Genomic DNA, 20819 nt, shown 5'->3' with positions numbered 1-20819 from the left:
TTTTGTTGTAGTTAGCATACGCTTAGGCAGGTCAGACAAATTTGATGGGGTGCAAAAAAGTTGACAGTGGGTCGCAAGTCCAAACCTATCAAACATGCTCTTCACACCTCTTCATGCACTAACAGCATTGAAGGCTCTAAGAGAGCTACGCAATTTCTTGTGCCCTCGGCCTTCATCAGTTTATGACTGTTTGGCAAAAATTCAAATTTCTCAAACGAGTGAAATCAAATTCCAGAAAATTTCTGAGAAAAAGCAAAGTTTACTAAATAGTAAAATTTACAATTTACTAACTTAACATTTATTGCTCTTCTGTGAAAGGATATTAGTTTAAAAATTTCGAACGATTTAAACCTGATCAACCAACTAACAACAATTAAGAACGGATGAATTGCTCTCGAACAACAGGCGGGGCAAATTAATTTAGAGTGAAAGCTTAGAAATCTTTTATGGGCGCAAAGAACGTCCCCACAGGGATTCGAACCTCTGGCCGCCAGGTTGGCTCAACACAACTAATATTCCTTTGATTTGCTTTCACTCACTATCTTTTACCATAGAACTTTATTTCAGAACGAGAGCAATTCAGATCACTCAAAAATGGAGCAAAGTGCAAAATAGTCACTCCAGAAGTCAAAGAAGGTTCTAGAACAAAACAGGTCCAGCAAAAAATTTGCATTGAAAAGCACTGAAAAGCAGTTTCCGATTTTTTTACTCCATCATTAAAAATTGAAAAATGGTGTTAATAATTTCTCAGAAATTTACACAAAAGAACCTTTTACTAAATTCAATTTAAAATTCGATTAGATTCAAGTCAAAAAACGAACAGATAGGTGGCAGGCTGACCAAAAAACCACAATAGCTTGATAGAACTGCACAAAAAATATAATGAAAAAACACACAGAAAAGAGAATAAAAAGACCAAAAAAATAGTTATATTTTTATTGCAAATCTCAAGAACTAATTGCTGCTTCCACTAGCTGCTCTCAAATAGCCTTCAGATAGAGTGGTACACAATCAATTGACCTTATCTCTTTGAATTGAAAAGACGAGAAGTCAATTTGAGAGCGAGGAAGTCATCTTGGAGAGTGAGGCGAGTCACGTGTCACCAAAAACTTAATCATTCGGAGGAACAAAAACTCGCTTCGCTAAAAATGAAAAATGACGTCACGCGCGGAATTAACTATAAAGTGCATGAATTAATGAACAAAAAGCCGATTTGAAGTAATCGTTACATCATATGGTCCTAACAACAATCCAGATGAAAAAAAGTCCAATAATAGCCCCAGCTATAGCTTTGCGGCTATGGAAAAACCTAACAAAATTAGGTTGAAAGGATTTCTCCTGAACAAACGACTATAGAGGGGCTGGATTTGTTCTACGTTAAGCTTCGCCAAGCTAGCCTGCGAGGGCGGGGCAGATAATACGCGCAGTATGCACGGGATGTGGAGGGGAGCAGATAGTTGGTGCCCAATCAATCAACAAGTTTTGGTAAAACCTAGCTACAATTCGGTTTTTTGATCACACGTGACTTGCCTAAATTTACAAAAATCACTTCCTCACTCTCAAATTGACAGCTCTAGGAAGCCTATACTACAACTCAATGGTGTCAGGACACAATACTCAATATGACAAAACACCCAAAACATAACCAATATTTTTTCCTAATAATGAAACCACCAGAACGATCACTTAACATAATAATGAGATAGTTCATTTGGTTATTCCTTGTGGGCCATTGCCATGCCTCAGCGGCCCGTGGTACTTGCTATGAAACTATCACAACCGAACATGTGATTAAATTATCACCTTAACTATGAGAAACAATGATTGTAATACCGAGTGCTAATTTGTGATCAGATTAATGAACGACAAGATCAAAGGGAACAAATTGGGTATAATGGCCTCAGGTATTTTGTCATGCAACCAGACTCAATACCCTCAGTTTCAGCCCTTGTTTCTGGATCCAGAAAGTAAAATCGGACATAAAAAAAATTAAAAGATCAGAAGAAAATTCAAATCTCGAACAAAACTAAAACGAAAAAATGAAGCCAAATTGTTCCAAGACTATTTTTCTAATAATTCTCAGACTTTCATAGTTGAAAAGCATATAGTTCTTGTACATTCCTAGAATGCAGGAGTCGGAAAAAAAACATCCATCATATGGAACATTAAATTTTAATATCGACTGCTTACCCTGCAATTCTCAGTGACTTTTGATTGTAATCAATATTCGAATCAATGGAAGCTGGGCCAGTTTAGGTTTCTCGCTCTTAGACCCTTAGTAGTCAGATAACCTCTAGCCCCCCTCCCCCCCACCATTATTGTAATTTTGGGCTATAATTTCGTTGGGGGGACTATAATGGGAAGACCCCAAATTAGTTCCATACAGTACCACCAATATCATTACAACCAAAAATTCCACTTCAAAGCCTCGGACATCTAAGCCATCTGTAGAGCTTAATTGTCACTCGATAACTTTGAAAAGACTCCCTATAATTTATTTATCCCTACACTCTACCCCCTTGAAAGGAAATTTTAAGATTTACAGCATAATAAGGTCTGCAGATTTAGGGAAATTCCAGGATAAACAATATGAGAAGATCGCTTTGAACAGGCCAACACTGCATGAGGCCTCACTAGACAGGAGACCAGAAATAGTGACAGTTTCGGATTGACGGGAACTAACAACTTCCTTAACTCAAATCAAATTTATCCATACTTTCTCAACGGACAGCGGCAACACAGGAAATGTTGTGAAACGCTTTTTGTTCAGCCACTTGTAACAGGAAGTGACAAAAACAGAGCTCTTGTTCATAACCGGTCAACTCTAACAGGACAATTTTGATTGTCAGGGAACATGAAGAGAAATACTTTAGAGCACAGCTTGACTTTGAATCTAGTGCAAGCAATTAATGTACGTCACCCCATCTGTGTGACAAAACAGCTGTGAGCTGTTTGCCAAACGTGCTACGTCTGTCTTGTTACAGACAACCAGCCCCAACTTGAGGAGAGACCTTATTTTTTTTTAATTGGCTACAATTCGGTTTTTTGATCACACGTGAATTGCCTAAATTTACAAAAATCACTTCCTCACTCTCAAATTGACAGCTCTAGGAAGCCTATACTACAACTCAATGGTGTCAGGACACAATATTCAATATGACAAAACACCCAAAACATAACCAATATTTTTTCCTAATATTAAAACCACCAGAACGATCATTTAACATAATAATGAGATAGTGCATTTGGTTATTCCTTGTGGGCCATTGCCATGCCTCAGCGGCCCGTGGTACTTGCTATGAAACTATCACAACCGAACATGTGATTAAATTATCACCTTAACTATGAGAAACAATGATTGTAATACCGAGTGCTAATTTGTGATCAGATTAATGAACGACAAGATCAAAGGGAACAAATTGGGTATAATGGCCTCAGGTATTTTGTCATGCAACCAGACTCAATACCCTCAGTTTCAGCCCTTGTTTCTGGATCCAGAAAGTAAAATCGGACATAAAAAAATTAAAAGATCAGAAGAAAATTCAAATCTCGAACAAAAATAAAACGAAAAAATGAAGCCAAATTGTTCCAAGACTATTTTTCTAATAATTCTCAGACTTTCATAGTTCAAAAGCATATAGTTCTTGTACATTCCTAGAATGCAGGAGTCGGAAAAAAACATCCGTCATATTTGCTGACCACGATTTCAAAGTCCCGATGGAACATTAAAATTTAATATCAACTGCTTACCCTGCAATTCTCAGTGACTTTTAATTGTAATCAATATTCGAATCAATGGAAGCTGGGCCAGTTTAGGGTTCTTGCTCTTAGACCCTTAGAAGTCAGATAGCCTATAGCCCCCCCCCCCCCCACCCATTATTGTAATTGTGGGCTATAATTTCGTTGGGGGGGGGGGTAATGGGAAGACCCCAAATCAGTTCCATACAGTACCACCAATATCATAACTAGCAAAAATTCCACTTCAAAGCCTCGGACATCTAAGCCATCTGTAGAGCTTAATTGTCACTCGATAACTTTGAAAAGACTCCCTATAATTTATTTATCCCTACACTCTACCCCCTTGAAAGGAAATTTTAAGATTTACAGCATAATAAGGTCTGCAGATTTAGGGAAATTCCAGGATAAACAATATGAGAAGATCGCTTTGAACAGGCCAACACTGCATGAGGCCTCACTAGACAGGAGACCAGAAATAGTGACAGTTTCGGATTGACGGGAACTAACAACTTCCTTAACTCAAATCAAATTTATCCATACTTTCTCAACGGACAGCGGCAACACAGGAAATGTTGTGAAACGCTTTTTGTTCAGCCACTTGTGACAGGAAGTGACAAAGGCAGAGCTCTTGTTCATAACCGGTCAACTCTAACAGGACAATTTTGATTGTCAGGGAACATGAAGAGAAATACTTTAGAGCACAGCTTGACTTTGAATCTAGTGCAAGCAATTAATGCACGTCACACCATCTGTGTGACAAAACAGCTGTGAGCTGTTTTCCAAACGTGCTGCGTCTGTCTTCTTACAGACAGCCAGCCCCAACTTGAGGAGAGACCTTAGTTTTTTTGAATAGCAGACCTCCAGCTCTTCAAAATGAAAATATACTCCCCCTTTAGTAAATTTAGGGAATGCTGTGCGGCGGCTTTAGGTTCAACCTCCGCGAAGTTTACTCTATCTTTAGCAATATCACCTTTCTGAAAACTTAAGTTGAGGTAGTTAATTGATTTCTGTTTTGTTTTAGATTGAGTATGGGGGGGGGGGGGGGGTGAAGCCAGCAAAACCACTTTTTCAACCAAAAACTGGCTAAATTTTGACTAGCTTTTGCTTTAGGCCTTGCTCACGAAATCAAAACGACAAAAGAACCCTTATTTCGTCATCATTGTCTGACCATCAACATAAAGTATTGCAGGAGTAATCATTGACGATACCATTAAATCTTCTCAACATTTGATCGCGAAGTATACACCCCAAAAGATCAAAGCGTGCTCAAAATTATCAAAGAGAAAAATAGTACTTCAAATTTAGACACTGTCTCGAGATCTAAGTGCAGTTTAAAACATGAATTACGAACTACTCAAATGAAATCAACTTTGAACAGCTGATGACGCAAATAATATTTTATTTTCCTATTTAACACACATTTTACATCGTCTAATAGACCAACATAAGCTTTTCTGTCCTTAAAAGTGCGAATTTTTTAAATGAAATTTTGAGTACAGAGGCTTAGAAGAGTTAGCACAACGCAACTTCGATAAAGATCAAATAGCAAAAATTTTTTAACCAGCAGCTGCTTTTTAATGAGCAAAAATATTATTCAACTAACATTTTTTTCAAGATCAAAGTTTAAAGGTGACATGCTAAATGTTTCTTCATTCATTTTTGCCAAATCTCAAAAACTGCCGCAGTTCACAAAATTTTGCACCTCCTAAAAGCAATGAAAAGGTCATTAGCAACGTACTTTGTAATAATTTGCTTCCGTCTAAAATAGCAGAAATTTAGTGTTGAAAAAAAAAGCTAGCCACGAAGAGTTCGCTTTGTTTCTGAGAATTCCACAGTCCCATCGTAAAAAATGTGTTTACAACCTTTTTTAAAAAAAACTGAGTTCTCAAAGCAAAGCACTTAATGGGTTTACTGGTTTAGTCAATTTAACAGACATTGATTGATATTCAACGTTTACCTATCTATTCTAATTCCATGCTGTAATAATAACAATTATCAGCATCATTGATTTATTAGAGCACTCAACGAGAGCCCTGCCTTCGAGGAGGGGTAGCTTTAAAACCGACCAACGGGGTTTTAAATTTTCCCTAACCTATCTAATCATTTTGCTAGAGGGTGAACTTATAATCTAAATTTGACCATTTCAATCACAAAAAGACCTCGTATTATTTCCTACAGTCGAACTGAAAGAAATAATTAATTGTCTGAAATGTTGACCTTTTTACAGCAGCAAAGCGTGACCATAAAACACTTAGAAATTGTAAAATAAACCAATACGGACCTCAACCCTATTCAAATATTCACGTCATTTGGGACAAGCTAAAGCAATCAAGCATCCAAGCGTGTCAATTCAAGAGCATAAAGTGAAAAGACTTCTGGAAGCGGACAAAATGCTATGGAATTTTTAGGGGGGAAAAGCCGCGGTGGGGGGGGGGGCATTAAATTTTTTCACTGTAACCACGAGATTTATTTGACAGCCTACTCTTTATATCGATGTTCAATCATATAAGTGCATTACTAGCTGGTACGTATATTGCGTGTTGGAAAAAACTGCATAGGTTGCAACTTCTGCTGTTTTATTCATTTTCGAATGTTTGCTTTTGATTTTTATACAACTAATAATAAACAGCCCCGCCCATTAAATTCAAGGCAATTTAGGTCCATTTTCCAAATTAATTCTGCCAGACAAAATAGACAGAAGCCCCGCCTAAAAGCTGCCCCTCCTCAAAGCCTTCCCAATTAGGATGTCCAAAAGGCATGAAAACCATGGTAATCAGAAAGCATACGCATAATAGGGTTTCAAGGTTCGAACACAGAAAAATAACTCGAAAAAAGTTAGAGCTAATTAACCTTTTTTCAAGCCCTCAAAGCAAGAAAAATCACTCAAGGCTAAGATTACGTAAAACAATACAAACTAAAACCTCCTAAAAGCGGGGTTTTAGTTCGCTTTCATTCCTCATTCAAGAGTGGAACATTTTTTTCAACTTCCAATAATAAGCTTCATTATTTCTTTGTTCAGCTAAATTTTTTAAGCAATTGGTTATTTCGAACTACCTTTTTCCTTTTCCATGGAAGAATATTTGCATCGGTATAATTTTTAAAACGTACAGTGATGGTTAGTCCCACCTCGTATTAGGCGATGCAAATTAATGTAAAGGCAAAAAGCTTAGTTTGATGATCACGCATGGTTAGGAAAACAAAATTTTTAGATAGAAGTCGGAACCGTATGTGATAAATTGCCGGAAAAAAATTCTATCTAACGAATAATTTTAGCATACCTCATTATCAGTGTATAATTTTTCAGCACTCAAAAATTTCGACTGATACATTTTAATTCTGGCACGTTTGTGCAAAAATTCTATTTATACGAGTAAATTTCTATCACAGTTTAGTGCGGAAATTTCTCGCACACTTATCTAGAAACTTTTTCAATTTTCCTACACCTTTTTGAACCATACAGTCGGTTCCGCTTAATATTTTTTTATTGATTTGAGGGTTTGTCGATTAATAAGAATATCTGGTTATTAATAACCCATACAGACAACAAATATTCAATTATATGGCTTTCCCACCATTCGTTTCAAACAATGACATATTATTCCTGTTCATAAACTTTCAAACAAACAATCGCACAAAACGCTTCTTATTAGCGGATCTTCTAGAACCATAGGACCATATACCACAAATAATTAGGACAGGAAACCTATTAGCTTCCCAAGGTTTCTAAAACAACACAGAATTGAACTATTTTCTCACAGTCTAAATGGCGCGAATCAAAGAACATCATCAAAATCTTTGTCGCATTTCATGTGACCTCTCGAATAAAAATTCTAGAATACACGAATTCTTGGAATCAAGAACTAGCATCTCAAAACCAAAAGGTTCACAGATGTTAATTGTCATTTCATTAACTGCAGGCCAAAAAGAAGCGCAACAACTTTTGGCAGTTCACGGCTGCCGGTTTTATATGGCCAGAACAAAATGTTCATCTCACAATACAGTACGAGAGTGATCAGGTCATTGGAACTCATTGCGGACAAGTTTTAAACAGAAGCTAAAATCTTGAACGATTCAGATCTTGAAAAGACATTTTTTTAAAGAAAAACTAATTCAAAGAGCTGTCCACGCTTAAGGCGTCCATAAATTCAGCAGCCAATTAACCCTGTCTTCAAATCAAAAACATCTATATGTTGAAAGCTACACGAAACTTCACCAAGGGTATAAGTTGATAAGCAAGCAATCAGTATGACGGCGAGGAAGTCCAAAAAGGGTCAACTGTTAAAAATTCATTTTCCCAAAAAAAACAGAAAAAAATTGAGCTTAATAAGTTTTTAAGTTATGTACTTGTTATATTTAGCTGGAAATTAGCTCCGAATATAATCAACTATTAGAACAGAAAAACTAAGAAACTGTTGCAGAGACGGTTAGAAAATGAATTTCATTAGCTAGACAATAAAACATACCCAGCAGATCGCCGAATAAAAACCGCCATCGAGCCCCATAATCCCAATTAGGATTCACAGAACAGAAAATTGATTATGTTATGTACGAAAAAAATATATAACTATTCCACTGTTAGTCATACCCCTGCCTCTTGCTGAGAGGATACAAAGTCTAGTATCAAAACCAATAAGAATTAGAGATGGATGGTAACCAAGACTTATAAGAACAAAGTTCAAGTAGCGGGCATCTAAAATTGGGCTTTACATGTTTATCCAGTTTCTATTCTTGATTTCGTTTATATGACGCCATTCATTTTATATTGTTTTGCTGAGCAACTGCTGTTTAAAAACACTGAGCAGAATTAGCGAAGAATGAAATTAGCCTGGAGAAGTCAAAAAGATTTTACGCAAATTTTCGAAAAAAAAACGGCAAAATCAGGTAAAGCGGAACAAATTTTTAATCGACGAAGTAAGAAAAAAAGGAGCGCAATAATAGCCTGCTAAGATGAAGGCGGCTATTACCAAATTTTAAAATGAATTACTTTGAACTGAATCACATAACGAGGCTTTAAAATATAATCAATCACTGCTATCTTTATTTCAGTATCCTAATTTGGATCTAAGCTTTTAATCTACATAATTTCAAAAAAAAAATGCTTAAATTTGTTGAATTCGTCATAGAGACTATGCAACTTGTTAGCCACTAAGTTGATCACTCAAACCCCGATTGGTATTTCTTTTAAACTGTCAGGGAAAGTTACTCAATTCCATTTTACTTTATGCCACTACACCCAACCAGCCATTTTACCCAATGCAAACTTTATTTTATCCTTTGTTGAAATTATCAGAACTATTTAGAATGAAATGGCCCGTTCCACTTCATAAGAAACTATCCCAACCAAACATGGGATTATATTGTCCGCTTAAATATGTTCAAAACGTCCTTGTAATACCGACCGCTAATTTCTGATCTGCTTATAGAACGGAAAAATCAGAAGGCGTTGGGTAAAATGGCAGTACGTATCATGCCACTCCGTATAATGGTAGGCTCGGTATACTGGCATTAGGTAAAATGGAATTTAAAAAAATAAGATTGGTTATTTTATCATTTAACATTTAAACGTACACTTTGATGCAAGAACGCTTCGATTTAAAGCGAAAAGAACATTAGAAAAAGGACGAATAAGCACTCAGCCAGTATAAGCTCTATAATGCTCGCTAAACAAGAAAAGAGCATCACTAAAGACAAAAGAGAACATTTAACAACTTTAACAAACTTTTAACACTGGTCACGTCTACGGTATTTTCAGTTTCTCAAAAAATGACAAAACCTTATGATTCCAGAGCGCGTTTGCATCTATTTGTAAAGAGTAAAACTTGGTGATCGCATCACTCCGAAAAGAGACGTTAATTAAACTATACGACTTCTTCATAGGAATAGAATTAATAGTCGGCCAAAACAGTCTCAAGAGAAAAAAGAACTTGGCTGACACGAAAATGTTCTCATTCGACAGAAAAACCAACCAACGTCGCGCGAATTGATCTCAAACGAATGGCAAGCGGTTGGCTTCGTCAATAGCTAGCTACAGTTTACGGAGGCTAGTTTTTTTAATTGAAGGGGCGTAGGGTGAGTGCTGCGGGGAAGGGGAACGCCGCATGGGGTGCGTGAGAAGTGTGTGTGTGCTCGTGTGGGGGGGGGGGGTATCAAACTATCAAACTAAGAGCTGCCCTTCATACCATGAATTTATGTCTCCAAAACAGTTTCGGTGAATCGCATACTTAAGAGTCTAATAAACCGAAAGGTTCTAAGAAAGCTTAATTTCTCAAAAAAAATTAGCCAGCTTTGATAAAGTTTCAGAATTTTTTTCACAACTTATCTCAAACAAACTCTCAGTAGGACGATACAAATTTTCATCAGTGAGCCCTGGAATTTAACTAGTATTTAGCAAAAACTTAGCCTTCAAAGCGTAAAATTCGGCTTTCAAATCATACAAATTGGCTTTTAAAGGCACTACGTTGATATATCACAAACGATTGGACCACATCAAAAAAATCTGAATGAGAGCAATTTAGATCACACAAAAATCAAATCAAGTCACTGGAGAAGTCAAATTGGTCAGACAAAGACCGATCAAAATAAAAAAAAATAGCATGAAAAAGAAAATGCCCCAAATAATGAGTACAGACTTTGTTCAAAAGCAATTAATAAAAAACACCATTCGCAGTCATAAAACCCTATTCATTTTCTGGGTACGGGTGATTTATCCACTCAATTAAATTTTTTCTCACTGAAGGGGCTTCCGAATGTTGAGCTTCACTCTTAATCGAGAAAGAAAAAAACTGAAAATCCCTACCAGCATCAAATTCCCTCATCCATTAAAAAGAATCGGAACAAAAATTTATGAAGCCATTTGAGTTATATTTTTTAATTCCACAGAAATTTTCCTCACACTATCACTTAAGTGTTTTTACCACTCGTTAAAATACGCGTTTTCCTCAATAGAAACACACCCTCCCTCTATGCCTCCCTTTATTACGTAGGGAATTATAGCCCAAAATCGCCTCTGAAAAGCAGATTAATGTCCCCGAGTTTCCCTATTGTAAGCCCAGTAATTATGGCCAGTAATGACATTTCTGCATCCTGTATTTATTATTTCCGACCATCCGCTTTATTCCCAGAAACCGAAAGCAACAAAACCATTTGACAACCTTGGCTCCTTAATCTACCCACAGGGAGCAGGAACACGGCTACACACATGTCAATGCGATTTATAACCATAAACCAATTTTAATAACTTTCAGTCCAGACTATCATTCTGAAAGCGCAGTTGTGAAAATTTAGAGAAAACTCAATTCTTTTCCCCCCTTCAAGCCTTTCATTTTTTTGATAGACACCGGGGAAAATGTGTTGGCCGAAGGCTTACAATCGAAAATTATATTAAATGGTTTAATTTTGACAGCCTGATCGAAATTGATTTAGAAAGCAAATGTATTCAAATATTGCTGTCTTTTTTAATAAAAGTTTATCTTCTTAACTGATTGTATTCTTTTGTGAAAAGCTTTTTTCCTGCGCGTATAATTTCACTTTGTTTTCGAGTAATACTCAAAATCTCACACAGCTTTAACCTCAAGTTCAAGTTCAGTCGAGAACATCGACCTGAATATGACATTAGAACCTCTCAAAACTACATCGAACCCTTTTCAAAAAGGTGCACGTGTCATGAATAGGCGAGCTCAAGTAGGGTAAAAATTCAAATTAGTATTTGACGATCGATAACAGACAGTAGATAAACCATATTACTGTTGCCAATTACTTTGGGGGTAAACTCGGGGTGAAATCAGATTTTTGGGAACTTAAAAGTGCTCGAAATAAGGTTAGCACATGTGTTCAAAGAGAGTGCACAAAATGCGTCATGGGGTTGATAGTTTTCAATCTAAAGATCCTGTTCTAAACCTTATGTTCATCTGAGCCCACGATTGAAGTCAAACATAGGTGCAGTTGATCAATGATGAAAACAAAGAAACAATTCGATACGTTTCAAAGTACAACCTAGAGCCTAATCAAGATAGAATACTTTTAATTTTTGTTTACAGCAAACACCATCGAAATATTCTCAACCCATCCCGGAACATACACGTAAACAAGAATTAAGGTGCAGATTCTTACAAAGCTTCAAAAATGAAATTTTCCAACACATAGGTATTAACTGCTCCTGTTATCTTTGCCTTTCGAAGCCACACCCATTTCTCAAATTCTACTAAAATCAAGAAAAATGACGCCGGGGTTCATAAAGGGATCTCTAAATTGAAGATTACGAAATCAATAAGTTAAACCTTCTAGAATTAAAGATTGCGCGTCTCGATTTGTGACATGTAATATTCAAAAGACCAGACAATTGAGTTAAAATGGTCCATCAATTAACAGCTTAGCCCGGGCACGTCAGACAGTAATATTCATTTTGGGAATGAAAAAGAAATTCGCTCATGCAACGTATTTGCATTTACAGCACAGTCAGACATATTGCTCGCTTTTTGCGACAATTATGAAAAAAACAGCGTGCACTATAAAGAATGTCACAGATCATTTGAAAGCAAGATTTTTCAAAGCAAGATTATGATTAAAAAACCAGGCTCAAGGTCAACTGTAATAAAACCATTAAAAGAGTTTTATAAAATGAAAAAGGTAACCAAAGTTTGGGGAAAAACTCGAACAAATAAAACACGTAAATTTCTCCGAGTGTTTGAGAGAGACAATATCCGATGGAAATCGAAAAATAAACATCGCACTCACTTAAAAAGAATCTTAACGACAAAAATTGAAAGAGCAACACCATTTTGTTGAAAAACCATAAATCCATTACGCATTATCATATTAACAAAATCAACGGCTACATCGGTTTCAATTTATGAGCCATTATTCTCTCTCAAGAGTTTCATACAATTATGTAGCACGGAACATTAAAAGATTTGCATTAAATTCGCATTTCTTTAAAATTATAGTGAAATTTAAGTCCAAAATCACTCATAAATCGCCGTCGAAAGATTATTTGATTGTAGAATGGTCCTACAGAGGGAAGTAGCTTCAAATAGCGAACCACAGTTCGGTATAGACTTAAACCTAACAATTTAACGTCGGAGAAAGAGCTCTCAAACGACAAGCGGCGGTCAATTAAGGTTACTGACGAAAAAATGACTGATTACATCACATCACCGTTATACAACAATATACGTAAAGCCAAAATACCTGTGTGCTATTATACCCAATGCCCTCAGACCCAATTTATTCCCTTTGATATTTTCGTTCAATAATGCGATTACAAATTAGCACTTGGTAGTGCAAGCATGTTTTGTCATACTTAAGCGGATAATTTAATCCGAGATACTGAATTTTCTAAGAACAAAAAATATTCAGAAAAAAAATTGAATTGCATTACCAAACTTTTAAACTGATAATTTATATTTAAAAAAAAAAACAGTTTTTTCGAAGACTCAAATCATTTTTAATTTCATAGTGACACTGAAATTCTAAAATGCTTAAATCTTTTAGAAATGAATGATGACAGGTAGCACGATTCCCAGCAAAACTATTTTTGCCTTCACGGCGATAAAAAATATTTTGTACACTGAGCAGATAGAACAGTTCAATAGATACAATCAGAAAAATGATTATTTATTTGAAACTTGTAACATAAACCGACTAACACACTGACAGATTGCTCTAGAACGATTCGCGAAGCCATTTTAACTTAGAAGGGGGCATAGGCCACAGAAACTATAATACAATAACTTCTGACTAGGGACGAAACCGCGAATTCCCGACAGTAACCACTTGGCTACACTGTCTATAAACTATCATCCCTCACAAGCACTTTTATTTTAGCAAAAGACTTAATTTCTGCATGCTCGAACTTAAAAGCATTCAGAAAAAATCAAAGACAAGCGTGAAAAAGTCACCCGAGAAGCAAAATCGACAGAATGTTCCAGAAGAAATTGGGAAAGCAAAAATTTTGCATAAAAAGACACACGTTTACAATAATTGTTTCAAACTTCGTTTGAGAGCAATTAGTAGCTATCTGTTGTCAATATTAAACTGCATGCAAGCTGTGATAGCATTGGGTAGTTTCCTATAGCTTGACAAATCCTGATGGCGAATAAAACGCAATATTTGCCATAAACGTCTTGGCTCTATTTCATTCCCTAGTCTTCAAAAACTTGGCAATGGAAAAGAAACTGTTTAGGTAAAAAGCCGCGTGAAAAGAAACGATTCTAACATAACCGACTAATATCGGATAAACTGCTCTCAAACGACGCGCAAAAGTAGGATCAAATAAAAACTGCTTTTAATGGAGCCACTTTTATATAGCGCAGTTAAAACTTTAAAATGAAATTTCTGAGTCTTTCAGAGCTAAATTGACACCAAATAAATTGAGCTTTATACTCCGATTGAGAGAACTTTAACAAGCAAAAAGACATATAAGCGCAAGGAAGTCACTTAAAAAGACAAAAAATTGTATTAAAAATGGATAGGACAGAAAAAAATTGCTACAAATTTTGTTTGCAGCAAAAACCAAAAACAAATTTTAAAAACCATTGACAAAAAATGAAGTGGTAAGTAAAGCACCTAATTTCCAAAATTGAAGTTGAAACTTGGCACCTTTTTCCCAAGAACAAAAAAAGAAAATAATCAATTGGGTAACTCAAATCGGCCTTAAAAAACACTCAGTTTTCATTGCCAGTTTTCTCTTTTGTTGTTCCCTTTAAAACAAAAAAAAGTGAATTAATCACCGAAATAGGAGACAGATGACGAAATCGAGATACTTCTCTGTTTCAAATCGAAGAAAATCGCGACTGATCCTCTTTCTTTTTAGAGTAAGTATTTAAATAAAAATGAATAATTAAAAGCGCAATCAATGACAATAACAAATTAAAATAAAAACACGTTAAATTATTTAAAAACGTTATTTATTCTCAAAATAAAACGTTATTTATTCTCAAATTTGTTCACAAACTTACCAATGAAGAAGTCGGCAATTGCCAAGTTGAGAATGTAGAAATTAGAGACTGTTCTCAATTTGCTGTCGTATATGAATGACACGATGACGAGCATGTTGCCAAACGTCGTCATCAGACTCATGACGACCATCAAGAATCCCACAAGCACCCAGAACCAGAATGACCACGTCATCAAGTCCTCTAATCCAACATCAACAGACCCATCACTCGCATTGGAGAACACAGAGAAATTCTGCATTGTTTGATCCGATAAACTTGATTCTGTGGAGTTAGATAAGAAGTTGAACGATAGTGACGATTGGTCAAAAAACAGCTTTCGGGTCGCTAATTCTACAGAAGTGAGAATTGATGAGCAAACTTGAGCTGCATCGTTCGAAGCTAAGTGATAAATTGTTGACGATTGGCAAGTTAGTTGATCAGTTATAACTTGGGATGACAATGGCGGCGTAAAGCAAGACCAGTTAAAACTGGACAGTGGGTTTAAATTTGTGTCTCTAGAGACAAGATAAGCGTCAAAATTTGAAATTGATGTTTCGTCTAATCCTGAAGAACTTCTGCACGAACCTGCAAAATAGTCATTCTGTACAGGCGATGATTCAGAAGAGCTGTCTAGGTTGGAAGAGACTAAGGAGTCATGCAGTTTTGACAGAAGGCCGTTTCCAACTAGAACTCGTTGTGCCGTGCCATGGTCGAGGGTGAAATTGGATCTAAGGGAATTTTCAGAATGTAGGGCGATTGGTTTTCCATTAAAATTGGATGGTGGAATTAAATTACTCTGACTGTTAATATTTGACTTGGTAGCGTGGGACAATGTAGCAGTATTAATAATGACGCTATTGCTATTTGCATTAGAGGCAGTACCAAATAAGACGGAATATAGCAAGGAGGAAAAAGACGTGGAAATCTGTGACTGAAAAACGTCTTCTTGTGAAATACTTGTCTTTTTGTCCACATTTTTCAGCCAATCAGAATCGAGACTCCCTGTCGATGTATTATAAAGCCCAGTTTGAAGACAAGCAGTAGTTGAAGATTCAACTTGAGCATTACAGGTGGCAAATAGACTTGAACACGGAGACGAAATTGCTTCATTGAAGATTGTAGCAAAAGAAGCAGCCATTTGATCTGAATTAAAAAGTCGCTTGTTAACCGCTGACCAAAACCAATTAAGACCAGAATCACAGTTCCTTTCGCCCATTGAAGCAGGTAATTTGGGTTGATTGACGGCGTCCGAATTAACAGCCCTCTTTAGCAGTATTTGCACGGCATTCGCAGTCAAAACTGATGATGGATTCTCGAAATATTGTGTTACATGAGCTCTCTCCATTGGCGTGTGTGCGTTTGTATTTGTTTGTTTGTATCACTCAAATGCTGAGAAAATAACAAAATACTGGTTTTATTTTAACTAAACAACTTAAATGTAACTCTATATCCCAAGACATTCAATTCTCTCAATGGTGTAAAAGAATTCTCCCCCTAGGCGCAATAAGTGCGTATTCAACAAGACAGGAATAAATTTAATCAAATCGGAACAACGAGGATTCTATTTTTCTGGCGATACTCGTATAGGATCTCTACTTTAATTAGCCCGAGCCTTTTAATTGAGTTATGTTCACGTAACAAAGTTGAAGTCAAGCACTGCATGTAAAATTGGTGCACCTGAAAGTTATTGTTTATTTTGACCTCTAGGGCGGATAATCAACATTACATACATAACGGCGTGACCGACACTACTGAAAAACTTTCAGAGTTCACTTTTGAGAACTCTCAACACTCGAATGATAAATCGGAAGCATCTGAGATCTCAGAGAGATGACAGAATACTTCTGAGAATTCACATATGCGTCATAAAATGCGTGAAAAACTTGTCCACAGTCAAAAAATCTCAAAAAATAATCGATACGCTTAAATAAACAAACAGTCAATTTCGCTCTCATAAACCAACCAAGCGTATAAATGTACAGACTGCATTTCAAAATAAGTAAAAAAAACATTGTCAAATAATTGGGATCGCAAAAACATGTTTAGAACAAAAATTCCATTTGGATAATTTGATTTTTGTCAACCTATTAAACAATTTCAGAATTGTTAAACAGTGTTTCGTAAATATCAATAAACGAAGTAAAAATTTTAGCTGAATAATTCCCCAAAAGTGTGTTTTTGCAATAATTTTGCAAAAAGCAACTATATAGTTCTTGGCAAACAATTCACTAATTTTTTCACTTTTTTCAAATTGTTTGGCAAAACAAGAACATTAGGACAATAAGAAAGAACCGTCAGAACTTCGAGAGTTTTAACAGATATATTGGGCGTTTACATAGTAGCGAAAATAATCCTTTTGTAATTATGCCGATATAGAAATCATAAAACATACTGTAGATCACTCGCCTTCTTTGAAAAACGAAAGTTGAAATGCAAAAATCGGAAGTTTCAGAAAGAACTTAGCAAAGCCTCATTTCTTTCGTCGCAAATTTTGATATCAATTTATTTCTAAGATTGGCTATACAAAATCTATCATTTCAGAGTGCAAATAACGGTTTATAAAAACAATTATTCAATCTTTTTGTTAGATATATAAAAATACGAACGCAAACGCTTTAGCTTTTTCTAATATCTTGTTACTCTCTTCTGTTCTGCCTTCTTTCACTTTCTGTTCCTTTACTCTTTCTCTTTCTTTCTCACTCACCAACCAACTGACACACGTATTCACTCGTTCACACACACACGCACGCAAGCACTCATTGCTCATTACTAACGCAGTCACTGCCTCACTCTGACTGACTCAATCACTCACACCCCCTCAAGAACTCACACACTTTGCTCACCTCAAATAATTCACTCGCCTCTCTGTTTATCTCTCTTTCACACAACACACACACACGCACGCACGCACACACACCGCACCACACCACACATACACACCACACACACACATACACACACACACACACAAACACCATACCACACACACACACATACACAGATCCACATCACACACACCACCCCCCCCCCCAAACAGACGCACAAACACCACATACACACCAAGCACACACACCACACAAAAAAACGCAACATGCAGTCCACAATTTGTCGTGAATCAGTAATTTTATTTAGCGAAAACATCAAAAAATCCTAGCAGACAGATTTTTCTCCACTTCATTAGAATTCGCCAGGTTAGATAGCTGTCAGGACGAATACTGCAAGTTTAGATAAACAGAGCTACGAAAAAACCGACTAGCGTCGGGTGAATTGCTTTCAAACGATTGGCGAAAAGTTAGCTTTGTTAGTAGCTTGTACTTGGGCTTGAGGAAGCTGTCGTTAGCTTAATTAAGGGGGGTGGACAGGAGCATGACGGTAGGCGTGAGTAAGCGCGGGTGGGGCGAGTTTTTGGGGTTACTAGTGAAATGAGATGGATATGGAATGGGGAAGGAAGTGAGCTGGGTTTAAGTGGGTGGGATTAAAGGTGGAGGAGGGCTCACACCCTAAAAACCACCATTCATATCACGAATCTATGTCTCTTAATCTGTTTCGGTGAATCGCATACCAATAGACAACAAAGCTTTCAGAAATCTGTGTGCCACAAAGCTTTCAGAAATCTTAAACCCCTCCGTGCTTTACCTATTTATTCCGTTTGTGGGACGAAAAGTCAAAAGTTTCAGATGAAAAATCGGTCAAACAAAGAATCGCATTAAAAAAACTGCAGCACTAGCATACTTGCCACAAATTGTGTTTGAGAGCAATTATTAAGAGTTTTATTTCTGCTCTCTGTCTATTTCCCTGCAGTTTGAATACAGATCAATTCTAGCTTCGTGGAATCAGAATAAAAAATTTCAAGATATCATAATGCAGTTTGAGCACTGAGAATAAATTTTGCTAGCTCCAGCGAATATCTAACTTAAATGCAGCAAAACAATCAAGAAACTATAATTTTTTATATCTTCCGATATGCAGCAAAAATTCATTTATTTTTATATTTTTACCATATTTTTAACTCATGCTTATCTTTTTTATAAGTAATGCTGTCTTTCTACAAAACTCAGAAACAAATTTCAACAAACACATTTGATTAGATTGAAAAACAACTCCTGGTACAGAGCTTTGCCTTCAATCACTGTGTAAGTCAAACAGTGTAAGTTTTAGAGACTTCGGAGGAACATATAAAAAAAATTGAAAAGAGAATATCTTTATAAGCACTCAGGCCACTGGAGGAGTACCCTCCACAGCAAATGTTTTCAACTTATACTCAAACTGTTTGCATTTTGAGTTTTTCTAGGTTTACGTTAGTAAAAATGAGAAAGCATAGTAAAAAAAACTTTTGAAATAAGTTTTGCAAACTATTACAAAATCTTTCCTCAATTAGATTATTGAATTAGTATCACTATTGAAAATACAATTAGGTAACTTAAAGTTTGAAACTGCCTTTCGAGCTGATTTGGACCTACATAAAACACAAATCCTTCTGAAATAAGATACAAAGAAAACAAATGAAGAGCTAAAATTGTATTTTGCATCATGTTCGCAAGTTTTATCCTAAAAACAAGACTCTACAAAAATAACTAAGCACAGTGATAAAAACCTACTCTACTAATAGCAGGGAAGAAGTCAGGTTGATGGTAAGACCTCGTACAGCTGAGAAACGACCTCACAGGGCCCAGTTTCCAAATGACAGAAATTGCTAAATAATACTGTTTTGTTGGTAACAAACAAGGGGTAGTATCAATTTTTGACAACTAGAAAACAATCAGAGCAGCAAAAACTTCCGATCTTTCTATGAACCAAATCTTAGATATTCTCCCGTTAGATTAACAAAAACCCAAAACTGTGAGGCATCCCCAATAAGCCCAATTAGATTTGAAAAAAACTTTCCGGGTTACAACTGAGTTTCAACATGAGGAATAACTTCTCTAATAATTTGGTGATAGCAAACTGAACAGAACCTTCCAAAAATTTCTCAAAATATTTTACCAATTTGATGATGCCAAAATACATTAAATTGACTAAAACCAGTTAAAATCTCCAAAAAAAGTCCAACGCAGCCGTATCGCGTTCAAGAGCCCGGATCAGAGAATAAAAATGTTTTAACTGCTGCCATCGGTTTCTGAGAAAAATTCATAAGTCCAATTTCAGATGTCTAAAATGACACAGCAAAAATCAAATGTTGCTGGATGCATACAACAAAATGAAATCGACAAAAACTTTCAATTTCGATTCTTACCTGACTCAGTCCATAAGCACGCTGCTTAAAGATGAGAACGTCTTCAGAATAAAACAAACAAAAAACAAAATTCCCATCATTCGAAAATATCATGGATCGCTGAAACAAAATTAAAAATATAAGCTGCAAAAAACCAATTAAATAAACATTTTTGATACTGCAAACTACAGAATATCTTCTACAAAAATAATAGGGTAAACTACACTCAACAAAAAATTAGAATTAGGGTTTTATAAAGAGAATAATCTAGAGTCACATTTATTACTAATGACTGAAAATTATAAGTCACCCATTCTTGAAATATAAACATAGCTAACTAATGTCGGAAGAATTGCTTGCTAACACAAGCGGAAGCTCTCATCAATTGCAGCCCGCTTCAGTCGGGAATGGGGGTAGTCTGGAGAAGGGGACCAAGGGGCTTCAAATGACGCCATTAACGGCTACAACATACATCTATTTAGATTTAAAGTGAAAAAATTACACCAATATTGGCGCACTTTTCATTTGACTTTTAGTAAAAAACTTCTGCCATTGAGTTCAGCTGCTTGAAATTGTGAATGAGAGAAAAATTCAGAAATTGATCGCGCAACAAAAGAACAAGAGCGTAAAAGTCAACCAAAAATTCAAAAAAGTCAAGCGGAAATTTTGCATTCAAAAAAGACACGTTTACAATAATGACCTCAAATTTCTTTCGAGAGCAAATAAAGACCTACTGTGAACATACTTTGAAAAAACATGTGTGTGTCAACATTTGATCCAAGTCACAGTCAAAGTTAACATTCGTGAGTTGAAGTAGTGAACAAAATACTCCCGCCCCAGCAACAACATCAAGAGGATATCGAAGAAAGGAAGAGGCTCATTCCATCTTAAAACCTCGCACCAGTATTCCCTCTTTAAAAACCAAGCACTCCAAA

The 20819-nt window shown here is 36.1% G+C and overlaps 3 protein-coding genes across 6 annotated transcripts in view; 1 reads left to right on the top strand and 2 right to left on the bottom strand.

Annotated features, from left to right (window-relative positions):
- The window catches only part of LOC142349909 (AP-3 complex subunit mu-1-like), a 378054-nt gene that overhangs the window by 175276 nt on the left and 181959 nt on the right, over positions 1-20819 (top strand). The window lies entirely within an intron of this gene.
- LOC142349728 (uncharacterized) overlaps positions 1-20819 on the bottom strand; it is a 236666-nt gene that overhangs the window by 130042 nt on the left and 85805 nt on the right. The gene's annotated exons all lie outside the window — the stretch shown is intronic.
- Positions 1-20819, bottom strand: part of LOC142349726 (uncharacterized) — a 117769-nt gene that overhangs the window by 85399 nt on the left and 11551 nt on the right. For all 3 annotated transcript variants that reach the window (XM_075401462.1, XM_075401465.1, XM_075401464.1), the window contains exon 2: positions 14694-16061. In XM_075401462.1, the coding sequence (XP_075257577.1) occupies positions 14694-16017 (1324 nt within the window). In that variant the 5' untranslated portion in view covers positions 16018-16061. The remainder of the gene's footprint in view (positions 1-14693; positions 16062-20819) is intronic.

Source organism: Convolutriloba macropyga, chromosome 11 (genome assembly GCF_964194025.1).
Source record: "Convolutriloba macropyga chromosome 11, txConMacr16.3, whole genome shotgun sequence".
Classification (NCBI taxonomy): domain Eukaryota; kingdom Metazoa; phylum Xenacoelomorpha; order Acoela; family Convolutidae; genus Convolutriloba; species Convolutriloba macropyga.
The sequence above is the reverse complement of the archived record's forward strand: the minus strand, read 5'-3'. Positions and strand labels throughout refer to the sequence as shown.